At 37.1% G+C, this 26,333-nt stretch overlaps 1 protein-coding gene across 1 annotated transcript in view; it reads right to left on the bottom strand.

Moving 5' to 3' along the window:
- Nucleotides 1-26,333, bottom strand: part of INO80 (INO80 complex ATPase subunit) — a 66,026-nt gene that overhangs the window by 6,000 nt on the left and 33,693 nt on the right. Inside the window, exons 25-31 of the mRNA XM_084520541.1 lie at nt 22,555-22,695; nt 18,174-18,399; nt 12,718-12,845; nt 7,688-7,782; nt 3,737-3,809; nt 1,928-2,086; nt 329-431 (exon numbers count right to left, since the gene is read on the bottom strand). Of these exons, the coding sequence (XP_084376667.1) occupies nt 329-431; nt 1,928-2,086; nt 3,737-3,809; nt 7,688-7,782; nt 12,718-12,845; nt 18,174-18,399; nt 22,555-22,695 (925 nt within the window). The remainder of the gene's footprint in view (nt 1-328; nt 432-1,927; nt 2,087-3,736; nt 3,810-7,687; nt 7,783-12,717; nt 12,846-18,173; nt 18,400-22,554; nt 22,696-26,333) is intronic.

Here is a 26,333-nt window from a genome sequence, read left to right as displayed (position 1 = left end):
CAACATTTTTATTAATACTTTTCTTGTCGTGACCTACTTAATTCTTGTCAAACCTCTGTCATTCAGGAACAATGTAATGATCCTGAACAAGTGCCAACAAAAACTATCACATCATCATGTCTCTCTTGCACAACCTCACCCCTCAGCTCAGCAGTGATATGAAACCAGCTTGTACTAACAGGAATGGCAATACAAAATGAGCCAGGAAACGGAAGTGGTTATCAGAAATACATGTGTTTGTAGAGATAAAAACACAGATTTAAAAAACTAATGGTTTAAAAAACTAAGTGGAAGATGGAGAAAATGCTACAACATGAATTTCACATACATTTCTTTTCTAGTTCTTCATCATCCAGTAGAAGGCTGACCACCTCTTTTGGTTTCAAAGTGTCAGGTTTGAAATTGCCACCTGAAATCACCATTCGCTGGATCTAGGAAAAAAGAAACAGGAAAAAAAGAAGAAATTACTCAAAGGATCCATTTTCATTATCCTTCACTGAAAGCTAGCCAAAAAAGACGTAAATGCAAGTGTGTGTAGTCAGAATTGATTCAACTTCTCTGTCATACTATAATTAGTAGCAAAATTTAAGGAAAGATTTTATTGAGAATGCAATTATTAAAAAATGAGAAGCAACTGAGCTAGAAAGGAGAAAATTGCCATCTATTGTACCAAGCTGTATACTTCTAAAGCACCACGTAATAATAATATTTATTGCTTAATACATTGCTGAACACAGAGTAAAACTACAGCAGTACCCCTATAAAGGATAAATTAGCAGTCCTATTTTTCAAGTAATCTGTATACAGGATCATGCAGATCACATTCTTAAAAGGTACAACACACGTAATCTCCTTCACTGAAAACTAAATCTCCATATTGAGTCAGTGTCTCAGTTTAAGCAATTCACTCAGCACAAGCAACTTGATTAATTCAACTACACTAAAAAATTAAATAAATTCATAAATAATAACAATAATAAACCAACCAACCAAACAAACGAACAAAACGGTAAGAGGTGCAACTCAGCAAAAAAGAACAAGCTTTAGCATAAGCCAATTTTGATGATTTGGAGCACCAGCAAAAAAACTACACTTATTTTCAGGTTGGTATCAGGTTACTAAGTGCAGTATCCCACATCAAAATGGATGAAATTCAACAAGGGAAATATGAATGCATTCAGTTGGAGATGCTTCAGTTGCTTCAGTGCTATGACCAGCATCTAGTTAAGACAAAAGCTAAAAGAAATCCCAAGTGCACACAACATCTGAGCCTCATGTATAGTATATCTATTGCTACTAAAGAAACTGTGGTTAATTTTTTCTTGCCAGTAAAGTATCATGAGGTTTAAAGTTTCTAATACATTTATCACTTGATGCTGCAGGAAAATGAGCCCTTCTGGCAACCCTCACAGCTCAAAAACTGTCCTTTAATTACCTTTCAAGTTTCTTCAAACAAATCAGCTGTGGTGTAACAGTATAACATTAGAGGAATCAGTATTGCCCTGACACAGCAAAGACGCAAGCTCTAGCTTTAAAGAGTCCTAAGTAGTTTCATTGCATCATAAGAAATAGTTTCCATGAAGTCATTGTGTAAATACTTAGCTTCTTCCCAGTTTATATAATGCAGCTGTAATGATGCTGCGCTAGTAACAGATTTGTTTGTTTAAACAAAGACATTCCCTTTTGGTTTCTGTTATATGCATTCCATGCATATATATATTTATGTGTATATAAATTAAGTGTTTTAAAAGTGTGTGTGTGTATATATACACACACTATATATATATAAATATATATATATATGTAGTGTATATATATATATTGTAATTTATAATTTATATATAATAATTTATTTACTCATTTTGATACACATTTTTTTAATAAAGTTTCTGTAACTTCTTGTTTCAGATGATTTCTTTATTCCTACCTCACTCTTCTCCTTAGCTCTTTGTAAGATACGCTCCTCAATGGTGCCTTTGCATATCAACCGGTACACAGTGACTTGCTTTGTTTGACCCAGCCTATGCGCCCGGTCCATGGCTTGCTGGTCTACTGTTGGGTTCCAATCACTGTCATAGAAGATGACCTGTAAAAGAAAATCAGAACATAAATGATTAAATAAAACCATCTATTTAGAGTACCTGGAGATTAAACAAACAAAAAAACAAAAACTAACAAGATGATAAAAAAGTTCCACTACACACCCCACAGAATCACATGCCCACTGTAGGCTGCATTCACCTAGCTTTGCCCACTCCATTCAAATCTTTCCCAATGCATTTCAAAAATATTCAAACTAATTGACAGTGAATGTTTCAACTTCAACAGAACATCTTAAGTATTTCCTTCAACAAATCTGCTTTGGAGGCACCAAATTCTGGAGTTTATCACCATAGTATATCATTGTCGTTTCATAAGCCTATAACTAATTACATTGTGAAGCCATTTTTGGTGTTATTTACCTTAAGAAAAAGCCCATCAAATCAGCATTTCACACAAAAAGTAATACTCTGTTTTTTTCCAAGATCTGAATAAAGCCTTGTCTAGTCTAATAACGCTGGTGCTTTCACAAAAAAAAAAAAAAAAAAAAAAAACTGAAATACCACATCACATTCACATTGCCCTATCATTCTAACTCTATCTTATGCACAGTAAACATAAAAAAGGAGACATTAAAACCATTTTAGATGAGGTATTCAGAAAGCTACAAAACCACAGAACTAAGAATGCTAATGCAAGGAGCCTGCAGAAACATGCCTGTGTTTCCATCTTTTTTTATTCCCCTATGTTGAAGCAACTTCAATCAAGAGAAGTTTACAACTCTGAAGCTATTATAAGTAGCTTTCTTCTGATTTCTTTTAAGTAATATCAAGAGATTTTTATATTTAAAGATATTTAAAGAATTACATCATAGTTTTGAATCAGAGATTTTTGGTTTTGTGTGGCTAAGCACTACAGTCTGTCTTGGGTTCAAATCTGCCTGCACATAAGCTATTATGTTAGAAGCACAGGAACAGCAGTTACTGAAAACATAAATGGTTCATGTAGGTCAGTATTCCCTCCCACAGTGATTGGTGCAAGTGCTCAACAGTGCAAATCCTTGCAATCACTTAAATCAGTATGCCTTTACACCTCAGGCACATGAGAAGGAATAAATCTATCTTTCCTGACTAGCTGTTACTCATTTAGAAATACAAGCACAACTCAACTGCCATTACTTCATTCGACTGTGCACAGAAAAAATGTGGCTGATACCTGTGCTCACTGATTGCTTTGCTGCTGCACCTTAAGAGCAAGCAGCCATGCAAGAGACAGCACTTGTATGAAAGTGTCATTGCATTTGTAGACCCCTTTAGTCATCCAGCTCCTTTCTAGACTCTGCTGCTGATGTATGTGGGGAGAAGGAAGGTATCTAACAGCAACCAAAAACTGTACACCGGGTGCTCAATATCCTGCAACTTTATCACCAAGATAATATTGTATTACAAATATAAGCAGAGTAAACAAGGCTAGGCAATTTCATTATGAGAATGGAAGCACTAATATTGATCAGCATAGATATAAGAGTTCCAGCTTCCACACAGCAACACCCATTTTCCCACATATGTTGCGAGTCTGGGAGGCAGGAGACGAGCAGCTTGGTAAAAATGGTGTTTGGAAGCACAGGAGAACTGAAATCTGAGTATCAGAAAGCTGATTTTTTGTGTTTTGTATTACTTTATGAAACTTCACTTACCGTATCTGCAGCTGTAAGGTTAATGCCCAAGCCTCCAGCTCTTGTGCTTAACAGGAACACAAAAATATCATTCCTGGAGAGGAAAGAGATTTAAAAAAAAAATATTTTGTGCATGAGGAACAAGAAGTAACCACAGAAGTAAATTTTTTGACCCATGTGAAGTGATCAGGGCTATTTTTATTACTTGAACACTTCAGAATGTTTTGTGCTGTTCATGATCCAGAGAAAAACACACGAAAGAAGTTAATACACAAATGAGGACTGCTTGAACACACAAGCATTCAGTTCGCAATAGCAGCTTCTTATCTCTATCAAAACAAACCAGGTTTTGTTTATCTTGCCCACATTGGAAATTAAGATTTCATATAGACAAAGAACAATTTATTGTTTCACAGAACTGATCGATGTTAAGAAATAAAATAAAATAAAATAAAATCTTGAGTGTTGCGCCCTAACAACATTCAATTGATAAAGAAAGAACAATAAAGTTGGAACTGTGTAGAAGCAATTTTTGTTCTAAATTTGGTGCTTTGAAAAGAACAAACAACTCTTAGAGGAAAAAATGAACAACCTTCATATAAAAGCAAGCTGACAAACACAGAAGTACATTTTAAAAGGACAAGGGTCTGTCAGCAGAAACAGAAATCCCTCAGTCTAAGAACTCAACTACGGCCACAACTGTGCTGATTTGCATTAAAAAATTTATTCTTTTGTCCAGTTTTCTTATCAGCAAAATGAAAATAAATTGATTCATCTCAAGATAGCAATGAAATGATAGTAATGAAATTGTGATTTTCTGTAGAATGTTTCAAAGATGACTATGCAAGACATTACTAATAGTTGGATACTGCACAAGAGGAAAAGTCATTCATTTCACTCTAACTTAAGCTCTTTGAGACATACTGTCTGTAAGTAAATTCCATTATTACTGCACACAGGCTGTCCTTCCCACCTTGGGCATTTTAACTGTATTACATTTACATTCTTTGGAATTCCTCAGACAGCATGAAAGTCAATGACAGATCAGTAGCTTCAGTGAACACAGCTCCCAGTAGAACAGGCCGTTACACAACATGGATCACCACTCCATGGCATAGTTCAAGGAAGACATCTCTGAACACCTCACTGGAAGTTCCATAAAGCCTAATGCAGTCATATTAGCCTCAACGGTGAGACTTGCTGGCATCAGATTTAGGAATGCTGACTACTAACAGAGATATTGGCATCCCAATACCTGACTTGGAATAATCCTCTACAGATAATAATCCTTTACGTAACTGAGGCAGTTGAGGCACACTAGGCAAGCAACTGTAAAAACGCTTTAAGTCCTAGCTGCAGTCTGAAGAGTTCAAGAAAAGGGAACAGAGTTACTCAAACTCAATGGCAGCTCTAACACGGCACACACAGAAAACAAATGAGACAGGTCTATATGACGGATCACCAAGTACTGATCAAAATTCAATTGGTAACAGCAAAATCAGGACTTCCACTGAGGTTGTGAACTTCACTAGTGCCAGCAGTGTGGGGTCAGCAGAATGTAATTGTGTCTAACACCATATGGGTCCCTGTACAGGTTGGCACAAAGCAGTAGTAAAGGGACTCCAAAGAGGTTGATGTTCTTTGACAGTACACATCAAGAGAAATGCTTAAGAGAAGACAACGCAATACCACATCCTTTTGGTACCACACTGTCCATACAATAATGCATGCACAATTAGTAAGAGACCAAAAATTCCTGCTGAATAAGCAGCACGGGGCATCTTCTTGATTGATTATGTGTCAGCAGTCTGTCCCCAAAAGTCCACTCATCTAATCTAAGAGTCTTCATTAATTTATTCTTAAATAATAAACTTCTATTCATTAAAGGTAACCTGACCCTCGCTGTAGTAAGTACAGGTATATCGCATGCTATTATGCATATGCTAGTACAACTCAGACGTAAAAAAAAAAAAAAAAAAAAAAAAAAAAGAAAGGTTTTGGAATCCATATTCTTACAGGTCAGGTAGAAACAACTACGTTCTCAGGACTCATGCTTCAAGGTATTAATTACCAGTCTTTACCTGGCAAGGTTGTATTGTAAAAAAACAGACTCTCAAAAAACCTACTCTGGTCTAACAAGAGATTCTTTTTCTCCCTCAAGAAGTTGCCAATAGAGGACCAAAGTAATTATTTAAGTTATAAATATAAAAGCCAAGAACTCTGAAATTAGAAATGGAAGGTTTCTGGCAGTCTGAAGTCTAAGAGTACAAAACTCTATCTTGAGCTATGGGCATCCGAGAGGAATTGAAACCAAGCTGTCATTCTCTAGACTTTATCTTCCAGGTGCAAAGCTGAAGACGACAGCAGGTACCCATGCACAGTATAGGCAATCCTTGGCCAGGAAGTCTTTTGACTTTTACAACAATAGTGGAATGTGCACATAGTCACCTAAACACTTCTGGAAATGCCATATGGAAAGGAAAGAAAGAGGACAGTGGCACAGACTACAGGAGTGAATTATCACTCCATGGTTACATATTTTCAGCATCCTACTAGGACATCCTGCAGGATAGTTTAGTCTCAGTCAGGCTTTTTTTTCCTGAAAACATTTCTCATAAGTAAATCATGTATAAGAGGAACTCGAGTAACATTTTAATAGGAATTCTTGTTTATACTGGCTGACCTATATCTCAAAGGGATTTCCTTTTGAAATGATTATTTTTCTTTAGTTGTTCTATTCATTAATAAAAACAAATTTATTTTTATTAATAAAAACAAGTTTTTTGACTTCTTTGGTTGAAGGACCTTACAGGAAGAAGTGTCAGCATTCCAGGAGGACATCCTAACCAGCAAGGAACCTGTTTTTGACAACTGGGAACAGAGAAAAAGGCACTGCACAGTCCTCTCACTCCAGGTACTTGGCTCATACTCTTCTAAAGTTTTATTGCTCTAAGGAGTTCACTAAAAGCCTTTTCATTGCAGCACAGTTATTCAGGTCTTCAATCCTTATGAACGAATGGCCTGAAAGGTTTTGTACACATTCTTCCTCCTGTCTTCTGCTGTGATACCTTGGGATTGGTGACGCAAGGACTATCGTCTAGAACACTGTGCTTTCACCTCGCAGTGAACAACAATCTGTGAACCTAACTTGTCTGAAAAACAAAAGTGACCTCCTTAAAAGCTCACATCCCGCATTCAGGAAGGGTAACCTTACTGTGAACTACTACACCAAAGTGACATCCTACCAAGCTGTATTTCATGATTAAAGGGAAACTTAATAACCATAAATCTAATTATTTATTTGTAATGTGCCCCAATAGAGACAAGGTTATACTGAAATATTTGAACTTGTAACAAGATGACTACATAGTTTTCTTTCCTGGCAGGCTAGTAGGAATTGAAAGAATCCATTTTGTTCTACTAAATTGAACAGGTTAGCACGTCTTACTATTTAATAACCCCCCCCCCCCTTTTTAACTATTATACATATATTAGTTTAAGCTATCTTAATAAATCCAACTGTATTAAAGATAAACTTATTTATTTATATTCTGTGAAACATGTTTAAGTGATACGGCGTGTTTTTCAGCAAAGTAGGTCACTTCCAAAGCTCTAGCATACGCAATATTTTCAATTTCATCTTCAGAGTGTCAGTTTTCAGAACATATAATAACTAAAGAACTTTTGCTCTGTTTCTGTCAACCTTCTTTATAAGCAATAGCATACTTGGAATGGCAACAATCATGGGTACACTAAAATTTGCTATTGTACTGTCTCAGAAATGATGAATTTCTAAATACAAATGGATTTAGTATCAACGTGAATATCAACACTCAGCAAACCACCATGAAACTTTCAGATCATGGTTATTATACAAGATACTTTAGGGCAAATTTCATTTATTTACATTAAATCTTATACCAACTATATACACATGATTTAGTACAAAAACACCTTTTAAAAATATGTTACCTGTTCTGAAAATCTGCTACCATATCCCTTCGTTCAGAAATCTTTGAAGAACCATCCAATCTCATGTATGTATGTTTCCTATATACCATATATTCCTGCAAAGAACACGTATGAGAAAAATATAGTTGGTCTAAGAACTGCTCGATTTTAATTATTCACACACAAAATAAATAAATAAATAGATAGATAGATAGATAGACAGATAAATAGATAAATAAATAAATAAAAGCAGAATTCCTGCTTAGGAGAAAAAAAGTACCTGAATGTCACCAGTAAATGCTATAATCAATCTTCTGTAAGCAATACTTCATAATGATTTGAGAAATTAAAGCTACTGTTAATAATTTGTCAGTGTTTGCATTTCACAAAAGGTAAGAGATAAATTATGTTGTCATTTCAGAGTTAGAGATGTATTAGCTGGGCTGCACAGTGTTACTATGGTACATGCCATTTTCTACAAATAAATGAATAAGTAAGTAAATAAAATCACTAACGTAGGAAATTTGATTTCACAAAGTCTGAACTTTTAGCAAATCCTGAGCTGTCACTATATGAGCGAACCTTTCCTAACAAAGCAAACATACCTGCTGCCTGTCGATTTTGAACCATCTGACTGGTGGTTTTAAAAACCCGGTACTGTGCACTAATGTCTGCCCAGGCTTTATTTCACTAATAAAGAGCCTGTGAACCTCACTGCGTACAAGAACACTTTGAAACACTGGTGTTAGCCCACAGCTCGTGCCAAGCAGTGTAACTGAAACCAATGCCTGGGACACAAATCAAATGGCATCAACCAGGAATGCTGTAGGCAAAGGATTTTTCCAATTTTTCATGCTCTAAAATACTTAGTATTTTCTGGTAACCATGCAATTACCAGTAAAATCTGAATTACACAGAAAGCTCCTCAGGCTATACACATATCCTTAGAGTATCTTTGCAAAGATATCCTCTGATATTTTAACACTGTGAGCCTTGGCTGATGAGATGCAACTCCTACTGGTCACATTTGTTAGATTTAACCCTACTGGTTTATGCATCTCTTCGAGCTGTTGTGACTGCAAATGAAGACAGAAAGGAAACAGATGGTGCTTTAGCAACAAGAAGTATGGGATTCATCTTGCTCCAAGCCTCAACATTCAGCAGATGAAGAACTGATGTTCAGTGAGAAGACATGGCAGTGTCTGCACTCTAACAAACCTTCTGACAGTACCATGTTCAGTTCCTTTTTTTTTTTTTTAACCTATCCTTGGGGCTCCTGTTTCTTTTCTGTTCTGCTTCTCTACTGCAGAAGGGGTGAAAGAGCTGCCATACTATAAGAAACTTCAGTGTTTTACTGGAGAGAAGCTTCAATGCATAGATGATGAAAGCTAAAAATAAGTAAATAAAATTAACAATGCAGAAATGGCAAAAAGTCACTTTTTTTCTCCCCTCTACAAAGCAGAGCTCATGGCTAGTAGCATTTTAGTAACACGTCAACAGAATTTTAAAGCAGAGAACAGCTACTTAACTAGAGGGCACTCAAGCCCTAATTTACTATCGATTTATTTCATTTCTACAACAGCTTTCTGCTACCAGCTAAAAGCAGAGAGAGCAATACAGTTGTCAGCTAGGTACTATGTGACCTTTCCTCCAAATCTGATTAATCATTTTTCAATTATCATAAGGGCTTTTTCTTTCAATTTCTTTTTTACTGTCTTTATCTGTCTTTATGCTGATTCAGTATTTCAACATCTTTAGTTTTCCCTCCTCTCACTATTAACCACCTTTTCATGGACATCTTCAAACCAAGCTTTAGCATAAACAGAAAACAACAATTTCTATTCAGTCAAGTTCATTTATCCTTATCCCAAATCTTAGACTTTTCCACTAACACACAGTTTACAAAAGAATAAGCTATCCTCCTACATCTGTAATACTAGCACTCATGGTTGTATGTGCCATGAAACTAGCTTAGTATCTTAGCTAATTTATCTTCAACATTGCTCAACAGGTTCTGGTCTGCTTCTATCCACCTTCCTATGATCAAAAAGGATATTTCACAGTACTCTTACAGTGCTTCTAAGAAATATCCTTTTTTTGTGAGCTAGTTTTATTCAATAACTTCTTTTTTTTTTTTTTTTTTCCAAATATTAACAGTATACTCTCTCATTTTAGGGAAAAAAAATACAACTTATACTACACTTGCCAGTAGTTTAGTGTTTTGATCACTTGAAGAAAGCTAATGTTTTTAGCTTTAAGAAAAAGTGAGAGAACTCTAAAGGCAAATGACCTACTTAAGAACTAATATACATGGTCCCTAACTGCAATTCAGGAAGATGCTTGATGACTACCCATTTTTCTAGTTCCCACGAAGAACAGAGTATCAAGAAAACATAGAAAAAGATGCCATCATCTGATCCTTGGAAGGACTGACATCACACCACTACTGCACTGTATCTTGCAGTCTACCACAACTGAGACAAAATGAAGAACTAACAATAAGCACATGAAGAGATGCAAGCTGGCAAATACTCCTTCTTAAAAACCAAATATGGGCTACCACTGTATTTCATAGAAATAATAATAAAAAGTCAATGATTGGTCACATGGGGACACTTATACTAGACTTACTTGAACTTCTATCTGACAATCTTTTATAGTGTAAGGGGTCAGCAAGTCACCAGATTTATTAATCTAAGAAAAATAATATCAGTAACCCTGGCAACAAAGAACCTATACTAACAAGCAATGAATTGATTATGGTAAAAATATGGTACCATTAAAGTAAGTGCTCTTCAAGGCTTTGACACTGATATTTTCTCAAAAATTATAAAATGTTTTACCTTCATCTTATTTCATAGTCCAAAGTGAGTATTGTTGTTTTAACATAACTAATAAACTTACTTCATGCAGAGTATAATTTGAGCTCATACCATATCAATTCAATGTGATTCCCACTGAAATAATGGACAATTACTCTTCCATACAGAACAAAGCAATCACATTGACAAAAACAAACATGATGTTAATCTAGAAAAGTATGAAATACACATCTGCATGAAATAACAGTAAAGAAATTGTATTTTATCCCTTTTTGTTGAAAGAAATTTTTTTCCTCTTTGTATTTGTACCTGCCATTTCATAATGCCTGAATTAAGCAGTAATTCTTCTTCAGCTGAAGCTAAATCAAACAAGCATGTTAACTTTGTAAACAACGTGCCTTGTGCTCTCTGCCCTGCACAGATTAGGCTAGTATGATATGATAGCAGTTACACTGACACAGTCAAAATGCTGTCAAAAGAAATAGGGGAGCTTATGTTCTTACATATGCAAGCAGGCTGAGGGGATGTATTTTGTTAACATCATTGGTCATACATAAAAACAAAAACAAAACCAAAAACACCTACTGCTATACAACTTCTACAAGTCCTTGCTTGATTTTTAGCTTGCTTAGCTCCAGTTTCTGCTACATGGTGGTAGAGAGGGTAAAACAGACTTGATAAGTGGCTTATTTGGGTAATGAAATCAAACGAGTGAAGTTGAGCATTTAGGAGGTACAATAGTAGCAAAATTATATGTTCCCAAGCCTTTAAAATGGAATGTTAACAGAAGAGACAGAGGCACTAAATACTCAGTTTTACGAGCTTCATGTTGTAGTGCAGCTGTCAACAGACCTGCACCATGACCAACATTGGCCAAAAAAGAGGCATAAGAAGCAATGCTAGGGAATGAGCTGAGATGGAGGCTTGTAACCATGCAAGTTCTGCTTTTGCTCATAGCAGCAAAAACAAAACTCAGCTTGTGATGTGTTACTGCACTATTAATTGCTGACCTTAAAATACACTCCTACCCACATGGGACTCATGATTTAGGCAGCTCTTAGTTCAGGCTTTTCACTTGTTCTCTTCTCTTCTTGTGGAGAAGACAACATCCCATACAGAACACTGCTGAGGGAGCCTACATACACTTAGGACTAATGGCTGAAGGATAACAGGATCCTGAAGTTTTAGCACAGCTGAAATTACACCGCCAGAGGGAAATATTTTCCTACCTGCCATGTATTCACAGTCAGAAAATTTTATCACGATTGCTTCTTTGAAGCTAACATACATCAAGTCTCCTATTTGCTTACTCAAAAATAGATAGTCATAAAAGCTACTATGACTAATTCTTCACTGGTAAGGCACAAGGCATGACACAAGAGAATGCCAGAGAAAGAAATGCATTTCTTTCAAAGCACTCTAAGTACTAGCAAAAGGAAACCAAATCAATAATCTTCCCACTAATATCTTTTTAGACTAGCTCTTCTATGGCGTGGTTGCTAATCAAATAGTGATTTTTTTCTTCGGAGGCAGACTGACTGTATTTAAATAATGAGTAATGACTTAAATCCTAATTTCTTTCCTATCATGTATGTCAGTGAACTTATTATTAAAGTCTACTGAATTTCTGCACTGGAATAAGATGACAGAGGGAAACAGTCGGTAAAATGACAAGCAACATGAACAATGTAAAATTAATCACTGTTCTCTCCCTCTTCCTTCCAATACAAGGACACATGGGCATCAAAAGAAGCTAGAAGGAAGCAGTTCAAAACCAGCAAAAGAGTGTAATTAAGCCATTAAGCACTAAGCAATGCCTTGCTACAGGACAGTGCAAAGAACAAACATTTATTAAGACTCAACAAGCAACTGAAAATTTAATGGAAGAAAAATCCATTTAGGATTACTAACTATACAGAAGCTACATCTGGCTCAGAAAGTCCTTGAACAGGACACTTAGAGAGTAATTGTGAAGTGTCACTATTCATATACATCTTCCCCACACCATCTGCTGCTGTACACTGTTGGAAGTATGACACTAGGCTGGGCCTTCAATCTAACTCTGTATGGTAGCTCTTGTATTTTCATATTAATACATTTACTGGGTATCCCTCAGCAGAATCACTTTATGTCAGGTTTGCTGTGTCCAAGTTATAGTATTTCCTACAAAACAATGTTGCTAAATTTGCATCTTCAGAATTTGTCTCCTGTAGGCTATAGCTCTCCTACCTCAAGCAAGTCAATCATCCGTGTCATCTGAGAGTAGATGAGAACTCTGTGTCCTTGAGATTTCAGCCGTGTCAACAGGAGATCAAGAGCATGAAGTTTTCCACTGTCAGTGATCAGACTCTCTTTATCTAAGGAGAAATGGAAGAAAAGCGTGTAAGTAATAAAGCCAAAATAGCTACAAGCAACAAGTTAAGTTCTAAGTTTTGCTAGCACTTACTAAGCCAATGAGTTGCAATGAAAGAGACATCAACATCTCTCCTGGCTGATGCCCACAGTCATGCTGTCAACAGTAACTTTTGTTTGCAAGGATGGGACCATATGAATATACCTACTTTGCACAATCTCATCACAGATTCGTCTCCTCATGAATACGAACTTAGCCCTTTTTTGACAGTCATTTCTTTCTCCTAAGGATTCATTCTAACCAGACCAACAACCACAACATGTGTTGACAGTTGAAGACATTTCACACATTAAAATGCTGTCCTTTGGACGTTTGCTGCTACCTGTTGATAAACTTCAGGCTCATTCTTCAAATACCTAGTTTTCAAGACCAAACCCATCACTAACACAGTGAAAAACAGTTCTCTAGGTCACTGCAAATTAACTGCCCCTTCACAGCACTGCCTTCATTTTTTGTTTTCTTCCTTGCCATTCTTTTTTTTTTTTTTTTTTTTTCTGTTTAAGAAATGCTTCCAGATGGCAAACTTGTAAGTCTCTGCAGATATTACATTTTGTGTCTTCTCTATTTCAGCACTGCTCACGAAGTATTTTTCAGGAAGGAGATCTTCCTGTTTGTACATTCTGTACATAAACTTTGGTAAACAATACACTATGGTTGAAAGAGAATGAAGGGAAATTTTCTTCCAAAAAAATTATCTGTTGGAAAGGCCACTAATGATTCTTTATTCTTTGGGATGTCTGAATTTAGGTTTACAGCCAAAACGGAAAGTTGACAACTGCAGATCGGGCAGGCTAGTACAGAATCCAAATATTTTCAAATATCCAGCAGGTAACGCTTCTGCACAATTGTAGTTGCACAGAATAAATTAACTGGTGGGCTGCAGAAAATACAACTTGCTGTAAGGCACTTAACAGACTCGCACAATATTTTAAAATATATATATATGCAAAAATTAATTCATCCATCTGAGCACCATGCATTTTAGCATAATTAAAACCAAGTTCATGCTCATGGAAAAGATGAGTACAGATGACAAATGAAAACAGTGCTCCTAAAAATGCTCAGGAGCATTGCAGGCAACCAAGTCCCATTGTGTCCACTAGCAGTGATATGGCACAGAGGGCTGGCTAAGTTTGATCCTCAGACATACAACCACAGGTTTACTGAGGAAAAAGCAGAAAGGTACTTCTTCTATACTTAATTCAAATGACTGTTTTGAAATAACACACCTAGGTTTAAGACTCCTTTCAGAAAGGCTAACAAAAAATTAGAAGTGTTCAGAAAAAAAAAATCTTCAAGAGTTCCGTGTGTTAAAAACTTTTCCTGTAGTGGGGGAGATCCGAAACTTCATCTATTTCAATTTTTCAAGAAGCAACTGGCAATACCCAAGATTCTTCTTTTGCACAAAGGTTTTCAACAACAGAACTTCATACTAGCAGAGAAAGGCCCAGGATCCAGTAATTTACATTACAACTGTAAAAACAGGACTTGCTTCCCTCTTAACTTCCCAATAGAGGAAGAAACTAATGAGGAAAAGTTTTATGCAGAAACATGGCGGATTCTTCAACAGTTTAGCATTTCAATCAAGATTTCTTTCAAAATTAAATTCTTTAGCTTAAATATAAATAATAGGCCTGATGCTAGAATTACTGAAATCTATATTAGGACACCAGAAGATGCTTCAGAAGATCAGGACATGAGAACTACTGCTTTTTGAATTGAGAAAACATTTGTGCTTCACTGCCTGTCTAGATATGCACTGTTTTCTTCTGATTTGTTCTCCCTTCATAAAGAAAGATCTCATTTGATGGAGATCTTATTGCTTTGCCAGAAGCAAGTACCCCATTATTTGAATCATTAGCAACTACCTCAAGGGATACGTCAACTGGAGAGCCAAGCCAAGTAAATACTGTAAGGGAAACTCAAGACCACAAGTCAAGCTGGCATTTCTATTAAGTGAAACTGCATATGACACACTCACCTCTATAAGACAACTCATATTCAATTGCATACAAATAGTTAATAATTTCATGCATGTCTCTAAGTAAAACTAAGCTTTGAACTTAGGCAATTACACAAAAATGGAAATGACTTAGGGTTATTTAGGAATCCTTATTCATTTCATGAAATGTTATTCTTTCCGTTAAATCATAAAACCATGACATTTTGCTCTTATTCTAATTGGTCAACTTGTTATTTTGAAGTGAAGCAACATGGAAAGTCTAGATAAACAAATGAATATGATTATTAACCAAAAGCTGGAAGGAAACAGAGAACAAACAGGGACTGTTCAAAAATCAAACTAGACTGACTCAGATTAACATACTAAGTTTCCGAAAGCAAAATGCTACAGTTTTTCTCACACAGGCATGAATAGGTAGAATTAAGTTTTGGTAACTGGAAATGATGCGTGTCCTTTGCTGCTGGCTCCCTAGGTCTCCATTGTGTAAGTTACTATTTTTAAATTGCAATAAAATGCAAATTACAAGGGAAGAACTTGTTTGTAGATGGTTTTACAGTCTGAAAAGCTTGCAACTAGTTAATAGTTTATAATTTGTACAATATTTCAGCATCAGAGCTAGCTGCACTGATGAGAAAGTTTTTTTCTGAGGAAAGCAAAATTAACAAAGCTAAAAAAAAAGATTTGTCATCTCTGGAAGAGAAAAATGTTTGACTTTAGCCTGGCAACTTAAGTGTGCTATCTTGATACCATTGTGTTTTCCAAACTGACTTTTTTGCAAGCTTAAAGCCTGCCACCTAGTGCTTCAAAGGACAAATTCTGTAAAGCTGCAACAAAAACTACTACTTTACTCCTCTGTCTTCAGAGGATATCACAATTATTTAAAAAGTGTCTTCCATCCCTAGTTCTTACCATTGCTATTTCTCATCCCCTTTTACCTTGTGGAAAGAAAAAAATTTATTAAATAGGATTTCCAAAATTTGCAATTCTACATTTTAATCATCAGTGAAAGCTTCCAATAACAATATATTTTATTTCTTTATTTAAATAGCATCATCAAAGGAACTTTTAAAATTTTAAACCAGTCAGGAGATGAGGTCCTGGACTGCATCTCAAAGAAACTGTCCCCAGGATGCAATTTTGTTATCTTTTTCAGCACTGACAAATGACAAACAAATGACAACCAGACCAAAAAGACAGTAATTCTGAAATCATACTCTATGGTTTTTAATTTGAAAAATGTTCCTGCCTCTGGCCATGGACAATAATTATCTACAAGAACATACTATGGGATCCTACGGCATGGGAAGAACAGTTAGAAATGATTATGACTTGGAATAACCCCAGTCAGGAGCACTGGCCGATGACTGCAGCTGGGCTCGCAGCTCTCTGGAGAATGAGAAAGTGCCTCTGGCCATGCAAAATGCAGAGGAAAGAGAGATAAAGTCTGGGTTCCAGTTGACACCCCTGGTTCCCCTCCCGACAGTCTGCACAGCACAATGGGGTCAGTGAGGAGCTAGCTGGCTCTCACAGTAAACAGCCAGCGAGGCCGGTGCTTTTTATCGATGCTAAAAGGACTCAGACACTTCCTGCCATTTAATCCAGGACCATTTTTCTTTCAAAGAACAGGAAAAGCCTCCAGAGATTCCCACAGTGATCGCAGCTGAGCCTGCTGCCAGGGTACTGGGAACGCCGAGTCTGGGACAGGATAGATCAGGGTTAGGAGAGAGAGGTTTCCCCTTTGTTCCTGTCACCTATTTACCAGGGACCTTCACACCTACGGTTCCATTTTCCACTTGCTAGACTTCAGCCTTGCAAATGGCTTCTTCAGCATGTCAGTCACTTTCTGTAATGCACCATGCCTGCTCCTGCACGTATAAACACAGCTGTCTTGTTGTGGTACGTGCCCTCTCCTCTTAGTGTAAGTTTAGGTGTTAATGCAACTTTCCACCTAATTAAAATACAGTTGTATGAAACTACTTTTTTTTATCCACTTTTAGCTCCAACACTCCCCAAATGAAGCCAGCTTACATAAAACACTCATCCAAATGATGTTCTCAAACAATTTTTTTTGATTCTTCCTTGTGCTTTGAAAACAATTTGTCAAAACTTGCACATAGTCACTCATTCCTGTAAGTTTCTTGCACCCTATTCTTATTCCTCTATAAATTTTTGTTGATGACTAAGTTATCAGTCTCTTCATGAAAAAGCAGCCCTCTAATCCTATGTTGGCTACTTTTCTTCAATTCTCTATTAATATCTTCTGTCTTAATTTATCTCTTCATTATTTCCCTCCCTTCTGCTGCAGTGATTCATCTTCTAAATAACTGATAAACAATTCCATGAATTCCTGAAGAAAGGAAACTACAAATCAATGATTAAACATTAATCTAGAGCAAACTCAAGAAAAATGGTTTCTCTACTAGGTAGATACAAATGTGCAAGTTCTTCAAATAACTCCATGCACTTACGAGGTACCTTCATAAACCGGACTGTAGCAAGCAAAAGGCCATTTTTCTTTTACTGTACTAACTTCCCCTGCCAAACATCCTTGACCCAAAAGGGTCTGGGAATAACTTAGGATCTGGCAGTGTAAGCTGTTTTTCCTCTTGGCTATCTCTCAAATCTCTAGTGCTTTCTGCAGAATTCTGTTCACTGTTCAGGACCATCTTCCAACAACTAAATCGTGTCCAGTCCATGAAAGTCACTGCAGTACTGGCAATCAAATTCCAGCAAATCTTTAGCTACTTTAGCCTATTTCCAGGAAAAAGTGTCATGCATTTACACAATGGTATCATTTTCTCACTTTACTAGGAAGTATGAATAAATCATCTTTATTTCAACTGGAACTCAATAGTCTCCCATCTTGTTTTCTAAGAAAATTTCCTCTGAACTTGGTGCCCATGCCTGTCCTGCTCCTGGTAGACTGCTACAAGCAGTCTTTATCCTTTCACTAGGAAAACCAACAAAAGCTCTTTGATCAATACAAAGGTCTTCCATTACACCAGGAGGCAAGCTATGATCATTACTTTTCCTGCAATTTTCTTATTTCCAATCTCAAGGTAGTATTTGGTTGTGAGAGTAGACTGCACTTTGTTTATCAAATTTACCTCTTTCAAGAGGCTTTGAAGACTGACGTGCAAAGAGAGGTTTACAAAGGATGTGAAATCATGGTGTATTTTAAGATACAGGGGTTAATTTTCACTTAAGATGAGCAAGCAAAACACAAAACAGTAAGCAAGCAGCATGACCTCCAAAGAGCAGATGGCCTTACTTATCTCATCTCTCTGCCATGACAACCTCCAAACTTACCTGGTATCCTGATAAAAGACCAGCCGTTCTGAGGCCTGATTCCCAACAGTCCTCCTGGATATTCTGGGAAGAACTGGGAGCATTGCTTCAGCCAGTCAGCTGCTAGTTCAGGGGCTCCATTGACTACACACTGCTTTGCTTCAAGACTTCCTCCTTCCCTTAGTGCCCTGCGCTCATATTCTGCACTTCGATCGTTGCAATAGAACTCTAGTGGCACAGCTGTTACCTATGAGTAAAATCATAATTGACATTCTTATTCAGGTTGTCCTCATCCCCTTCCCCAAATTCCCAGTTCAGTTACCTTCCCAGTGGTTCAAATTTTAAAAGCCAAATCATTAGTGATGTATACAAATAGAAAACAATCTTAAACTGGTTTACAATAAGGGAAGATGCAACATCTTTCCACCCCACAAAAAAAGCCTCATGAATGATAAGACAAATCATTTGCATTTTGATAGTGTTTTGTGCTAATTCCTACACAACTAATAGCAAAGCTGAGAGTAAAAGAATAATATCCTTGCTGCATTTTGCCTATATTTATTTATTTATTTATTTTTTTTTTTCTGTCCTTCACGATCAAGTATTTACCTAGCAGAGATTGAAACTCTAAGTGCAGTGAAAGAAGCACCTTACTATTGCAGCTTTTATGTTTTGGAAGGGGGAGGAATTTCTTGTTCAAGCTTACTCTGGTATGATGCAACTGACTGCTACATACTGAGAATAATATACATAACATTATAGCATGTCAATAAAAACCTTCTAATGGCTTAACTAAATGCTAAGCAGTGAAACAGCAACAATTTTTCATACTGTACTTTAGAACTGTATGATGGAGCATCCCATACTCAGGACAGGTTGCCTGCTGTCTTAGATGCTAGCTACTCATCTCTGGACATACACCAGCTAATACAAGGTAAGAGACGTTACGCAAGATCTTGATGAAAGCCTGTGGTCTATTCCTGGTTTACGGTAGCTCTTCTTGTAAGAATAAATTCATCTCGCTAACAGTTACCTTTGTAAGGGCCACTCTCTTGTTTAAAAAGATTCATGAGCACAATTATAGGACATATTGAAACAAAACCCAAAAAGCACACAGAATCTTAGCAACAATTGTAAAGCCATTGTTCTGCAAGATGCCAAGAGCTATTTTTATACCAGGATGGCTTATAGCTCTGCATGCAGTCGCATGCAACACTGCAAAGTGAAAGGCACTGCGTTAAGTAAGGCTTTATACACATTTCCACCACTCCCTAGATAATGCTGGAGCTGATGTTATCTTGTACTGCCACCTGCAGTCAAAGTATAGGACTGTCTTTTGTGTGAGAGGGCGAAACCTCTCACAATTCACAGTTCAAATCTTGTTGCCTCAACACTGATGACCACTGCAAACTATGGTAGAGAACTGCATTGTTTCCTTTAAGGACACTATTCACCATCACATTTCTGTTTGGATTTCCTTACTAGAAAGACTGGAATAAACACTCTTCCAAGCACAGGCAATCTGTAATACCTCACCTAAAGGAACAACTATTAGGAGTCAATCTTGAGATGAACTCTGCCTCAGTGCAACTTCTGCATTAACACGAACAAAACTTCCCACACAGGAGGGAATAACACCTGTGTGACACTGACTAACATCTGAGGACATCAGACCATTTTCACCATCAGCTCCACTTTTTTTTTAATGCACAAAAACACTAATTCAGAGCTCTCCATCTTTTACATTGCCTTACATGAAAAAAACAAAAAAAAAACAAAAAACGAACCACAAAACATTCTGAAACAGGTCAAAAAAATCTTCCATTTAAGCTTGTTCATGCTCCTACTCTTACCATGGCCCTTTTGCCATGGTTCTTTTTTTTGTTTCAGTTTCATTTTTGTGGTTTTACTTGTAATAAAAGGTTGGATACGCTCCTTAGTACTAACCTATCCTTTATCAACATATTCTTGGCAAATTCACAGAATGCAAGTCATGGCTCAGAAATATATCCCAAATTAGGGTGATAGCGATATATGAATGTATTACCACTTTTAATTCAGTAGCTTAGTAATTTTAAAACTTATTTTGGGGGAATTGAGGCCTATCTGTACTCAGGAAAACAGCCCCTATAGAAAGAAAACTATGGTGCTAAATACTCCCTCTCCACTAGTCCCCCCCGCCCCGATAGCTGCTACACAAACATACGCTCCTATTTCTATTATTCGCTCCATTAACTTCCCAAAATTCATCACAGGTCAAACAACAACAGAAGGCTATAGTTTCTGAGAACATATGTGCTCTTTCTGCTGTTTCAAGTCTTGTGCACTCCTGCCAAAAGTTTCTAACAAGCGTAAAATTAAGCCTTTGTATTCCTAGAAACAAAAAGCCATGCCTGCACTTAATCATTTTTCTACACCAGCCAAGACAAAAACAAGTAACTTTTATTCAGTTGGATAAATGTCAGATAGATCTCTCCTCGCCTTTCCCTTCCCCTTCAAACCCAGCCTTCTGAGCCCCTCTCTTCCTTGCCTAATGTATAGGCAGTATTCAGTGCATTCTTCGAAAGTAATTTAATTCTGAGCACAAAGAGTGACAAATCAAAGGATTGAAATTTGAAGGAGAAGGGATTTCTACAATTTGCTTTCAGAGTAACTGCTTGTCCTTGAACCTTGAAGGTAGCATGTTGTGACCGGGAGGTGGTATGAGACTTTGGAAAAAGTTAGTTGGGTTCCTGGCCCCTAACATTGAAGGCTATCAATTCAGCTCAAGGAGCAGTATATAGGTGATAAGCAGTCCTAGATGCCATCCTCCCTTCTCCAGATGCCAAGATATTATACATACATGTAGCCACATCTGATCAAGCTGCAGCAACAACATCAGTACTGGTTAAAGAATGTAACATCTGGTTGGTCTCGCAATAAAAGTCTTCTGCTATTGACCTGGTTTTGTATATACAAATAGCATTAAAATTCCTCTTTAAATGATAGGGATTTTATTGCCCTGATACTGCTTCAAAGTAACTGGAAGCAGATGTCCTCGTTCTTAGTCCCACCGACAGCCACTTTTCAGTTAAGGTAGGGCTCTCCCTCAAGAGCAGAGGGTTGACCAGGAGAGTCCTGGGTATGTGACAGTATATGGGAAAACAATTGTAACATTAATTATTTCCTGCAGGAGAGAGAAAGTTTTTTGTGTTTTATTTGAACATGAAGCAATGCAAGATAAGCCTATTATATAAATTATCATTTGTTGATTTGGAGTTTATCATTTACATTACTTAATTTACCAGACTAAGCTGAGAACAGCACATAACGACATGGTAAAGAAAAAGAAAAATCTAGGGGGGGAATCTACCAAACTAACTACACACTGCCTACTTGGTGGTGCACAGCTTCAGCTTTCCTGTTCTTAACAGGACCAAGGATGTGCCCAGCAGCCAGAGACACTCCTGTAGAACTTTATATCTCACCCAGCATGCTATAAAATCTAACACTGTGTGGCATCCAGGGCATGTTTATCTTACTTTTAGCTGTTTCCTCAAAACTAATGTTCATCTACGCGATTAGGAGAAACAGTGTTCAGTGATTTATCTTTTAGCAAGAGCATGGGTCAGAACCTCCTTTTTTACAAAAGGTTATTCTGAAGGTGGAAACTCTCTATAGATATGCTTATCTATTATGATGACAAATGGTAGATTCAAGCCCAGATTTGAATCATAAGTACATTTTGTTCAGTTTTGCCAAGATCTAGCAACACAGAATTAAAACAATAGCCATAGACTTATGAGGGTCTCTTGTGTCAGCCAAGGAAACTTCAGCTAAAGTAATTTCAAAATTTGGTTAATAGTTGATAGATAATCCCAAGCAGTACCACCTAATACCCAGGAGATTTAGGAAATGTCAACTCAGTCCTGATATACCACAATTTAGTGTTTCATTTTTGGAGCATAAGCTCATGCAACTAGAGAAACTGAACGTCCTTTTCAAAAAAAGTCCTCAGCCCCCTTTGTTATCAGAGTTGACCAAACAATCATCCCAATCAATTTATATCATACCTACACCCCCTTCAGATTATATGGAGATAAAAAAAATCTACTTCACGATCTCTTCTACAAATTTACTGCTTTTGGTATTAGGAAAGAAAGTGAAATCTATGTATCTCAGAATAACTCCTGTTGGGTGCATCTCACAACTTTCCTTTTCCCTTCAGTACCCATTGCAGTCATTTCCCCTATGAAGTGACTTCCCCTATGAAAAAAGCACTATAGAATACGGTAGCAAAAGGATATCCTCACAACAATTTTACCCAACCAAAAGAAAGTAATAGATCATCCTGTTCCTAAGACACAATTCTAACAAGATTTAAAACACAATAGAAAATACATAATTTACAACTTGGACTTACCCGTGGGCTGGCTATGCACAGGAAGGACGGCAGCTCAGTCACCTGGCAGCACCGTACACATGAGGTAGCTGATCTCCTTCGATGTATGACATGATCTGAATAGCCAGTAACTGCTTTACAGTGGCTACTGAACACAAGGTTCTAAAAACAAAATTAAAATTAAGAAGTTATTAGGTCTTTAATGAAAAACTCCTCTCAAATCTTGTAACCACCTATGAAAAAGACAGGAAAAGAACATTCACCAAGTATTTCTCTTGGAAAGAGAAACTCTATGTATCTTCCGCAGTGACAACGTACAGATCTCTGAGCAATTATCAGAACTCTTGCAATGGCTGAAATCAGAATAGCTCACATTCATATTTGCCTTTATGCTCTATTGGAACTAGAAACAAGTTTTTCCATTTTTGAACCCTTTGACCTTAGCTTTTCTAATGAAGGAAGTACAGGAATATTCTAATAGATCTGACCCTAAAACCATTTTCTGGCTGTTCTTTTATCTATTCCAAAAAATGGTCAAAATGAAATTTGGCAGGAAAAAAAGTTAAGACACTAAGTAACACTGGGCTGGTGTCTCTGTACTTTCATTTTTTCCAGACTTTCCTTATCTTCCTGAGCAAAATGGCTTTGAATTTTATCTTAAAGACTTCCAAGGTGCTGGCATGATTACTGACACACATCAACATACCCACATGTAAAACTTGGAATTTCCAAGAGGATCAATGTCCTTGTCATACAGTAAAACACACTGATCGTCTCAAGTGACAAACGGGGGCATTTCATTGATGTTGCAGTTTAAATCAATAAGAGTTATTTGAGGATGCTCTACTCTACACAGAAAAGTAACAGAAAACAAGACTAGATTTTCTTTGCTTGCATCAGTTACTATATTTCCTTCTTTATTGTAAATATCCACATCAAGCAATGAAATAAACTGCTTATAGACTAAGCCATTCTTGCTACTTAGTTTTTATTCTAAATTTTCTATATTGATATTGACCAATTGTTATATCATACATAATTATGACAGCAAGAACACGAGACCATTATTCTCAATTCTAGAGGAAACAAGAAATAAATAGAAACATTAAGAGATAAATTACCTGCTGTCTTCATGACAATTTTAGCAGTTCACTTAAGTAAAATGTAAGCAACATCTAAAGCTTCCATATTGTTCTGCCCCAGCTCCTAATGCACCAAAATTAATTTCATAAGACTTTTAATTTCCAGAGTCTCCCAATTTTCCAAAATTGCAGTCTGAAGTTCTAAACATCAAGCCATATGTCTATCATCTCATACTCAAGAATGTGTATATCCACTGTATGTCAAAAACGCTACAAAATATCCAAACATCCACAGCAGCAGCCTATTAGAGACCACACATTCTTGGCCCTTTCTATTTCCAGATGCAAATGCACTGGACGAGAAGCAGATGGCTAGTATACAGGTGAGGCCACTGGTTCAAATTAATACACCACAGGCAGACCTGTACATTGATATGGTTAGTTAACAGTTAAAAAAAAAAAAGCGAATAGGGTAATGAGGATTACAGTGTATGCAGGAGACGAGCATAATCTTTTGTAATTTCCTGACAAGGGAGACAAATACTCTTACTGTATATATGTGCTAGCACCACCTATGCAATACAATCAGTCCATCCCAGCACGTAAGCACATCTTTCAGCTGCTGCCAGTGCCACTTGTGGTCTAGCAAAAAGAAAGTTCCGACTCTGACTGAACATCTGCTCCTCTACATAAGAGGTGGGAACAGAAAAAGCTGACAATAGACTTTCACTGACACTCAGCAGGGCTAAAAAGCACAGGTCAAAGCTTGGGCCACACTGGTTAATGTGAACTGATCCCAAGCACAGGCACTAACTTGGCTGGCAATTCTTTACCAGTAACACTGCCTTAAGCAGCAACTGGTTCCCATGTTAACTCCCTTCCCTGCCGAGCTCCCTCTTCTTGTTGGCATAGCTGTCTATGTATTAAAAACCTGGTCAAGATGAAAACAAACCCTTGCTTGTCTACTCTATATTACTTTTGTGAACCTTTTCACCCCTAGCAAACCCTTCATTGGCAACAGCAAGCTACTAGACAGGCTCAGAAGAGCTGCTTCAAGTTAAACCCACTTTCTTCCCTGGCCCACATACAGGGCATATAGCTGATTTTATACTACGAATCAGCATTGCATGCAGTCACAAAACAAAAGGTTTCCACTACATCTTACGAGAGCAAGAACTGGTATACTGACAGTGGTTGTTAGAGGGGTTTGTTACCTTCATTTCTTGGAAGGTGAAGGAACAAGAAATGGATAGAGAGGAAGCTAACAAACTGCAATTCCAAACCTTGCAAAGGAATGCAAATTTGTTATTTAATTCTCTTTTGAAAGCCAACATCAAAAAGTCAAAGATGGCTCCTGCCCAACTAGAATTACACAGGAAGAAACAAAGGGAAAACTTCCAAGGATGCACCCCAAATAGCAAATATTATTTTTATATACACATGTTATTAGAAGCAGTTCTTGCACAGGGGCATAAATCTACTTTTCAGCTTCCTGTGCACAAATCATGAGAAACATCCCTCTGTGAATGCCCTGACATACTCAGCCATTAAGCATTCATGAACAGAGCAGACACCAGATATAACGGGGACAGTGGAAAGCAGCTTGCCGTCAGTCACACGCATGGAAAAGCCTGGATAAGGTTACAGAGGAGAACACAGGCACAGCTCTAAAACGGATCATATGCCTTAGTACAACAAAGCCAAGCACCTACGAAGAGGACTGTTAAAACAAACATGAATGTACACGTCCACTGCAGCTATGCAATCAAAGTAATTGTTGAAAGAGGCTTTCCTACAGTGCAGAAGGGGCTGCACAAAAATATGGACTATGGCTACCAGAACTGTCCGAAGCATGTTGACACTTCTGAGTTTTTACTAAAAGAAAATGGAAAGCAAAGGAGAGAAGGGTTCACCTCAGTAGATTTCATGTTAATTTAACTCGGCATATACAAATTAATACACACATGTGGAGGCGCTAAGGGGAATGAAGAGACCTCACATTGTGAGGCATTTCTGTGTTTACGTGAAGAAATTCTGCTATCTTTAGACAGATGTTACTTCAATTTTGGAGAGTTTTTTTTTTTTTTTTTTTTGGTCTGCTGACTTATTATTGTAGTTTGCCTCTTATATCGGAAATGCTGATCTGAGCAGTTAAGAAAAGCCTTTCCAGATTTATGCCATTTCCTTTTTCCTCTGTTTTTTCCCCCTCCTCACTCTTTACATGTTACTATCTTGCAGAGCCTTAAATGAAGCCTCAAAGAACTTTACGCTGCAAATTTCTTTCAATTTTACTATGTTACAAAGCCCTAGATGAAGCCTCAGAAAACTTTACACTGAAACTTTCTTGGGCCAAGATAAAAAACATTAGAGTTCATTTTCACTCATGAAGATGTGTGCTGTTAAAAGAAAGACGAGAAGGGCTATTTGTTTTTCATCTCTCCTTCTACGTTTGCATATGTTAAGATCTTATATATGTAAGCTGTGCAAACAACTGTGCAAACATATTAACTTATTGTAAAGTGACTTCAGGTGGTAATTTGTCTATAATGAAGGTTAGAAAAGTTCTAAGGAATGTAACTGTAGTGCTAAACTTCCTTCAGATTTACTAGGGTTATCAGAAGTATGCTGTATTGCCCAAACTGATGAACTTTACTCCTCAGCTGGCTGTTTTTTGTGTAAAAGCCACATGAGTGAAAACAGCAATATCACTAGGACTCC

The sequence above is a fragment of the Aythya ferina genome, assembly GCF_964211825.1.
Source record: "Aythya ferina genome assembly, chromosome: 5".
NCBI classification, from domain to species: Eukaryota; Metazoa; Chordata; class Aves; order Anseriformes; family Anatidae; genus Aythya; species Aythya ferina.
The sequence above is the reverse complement of the archived record's forward strand: the minus strand, read 5'-3'. Positions and strand labels throughout refer to the sequence as shown.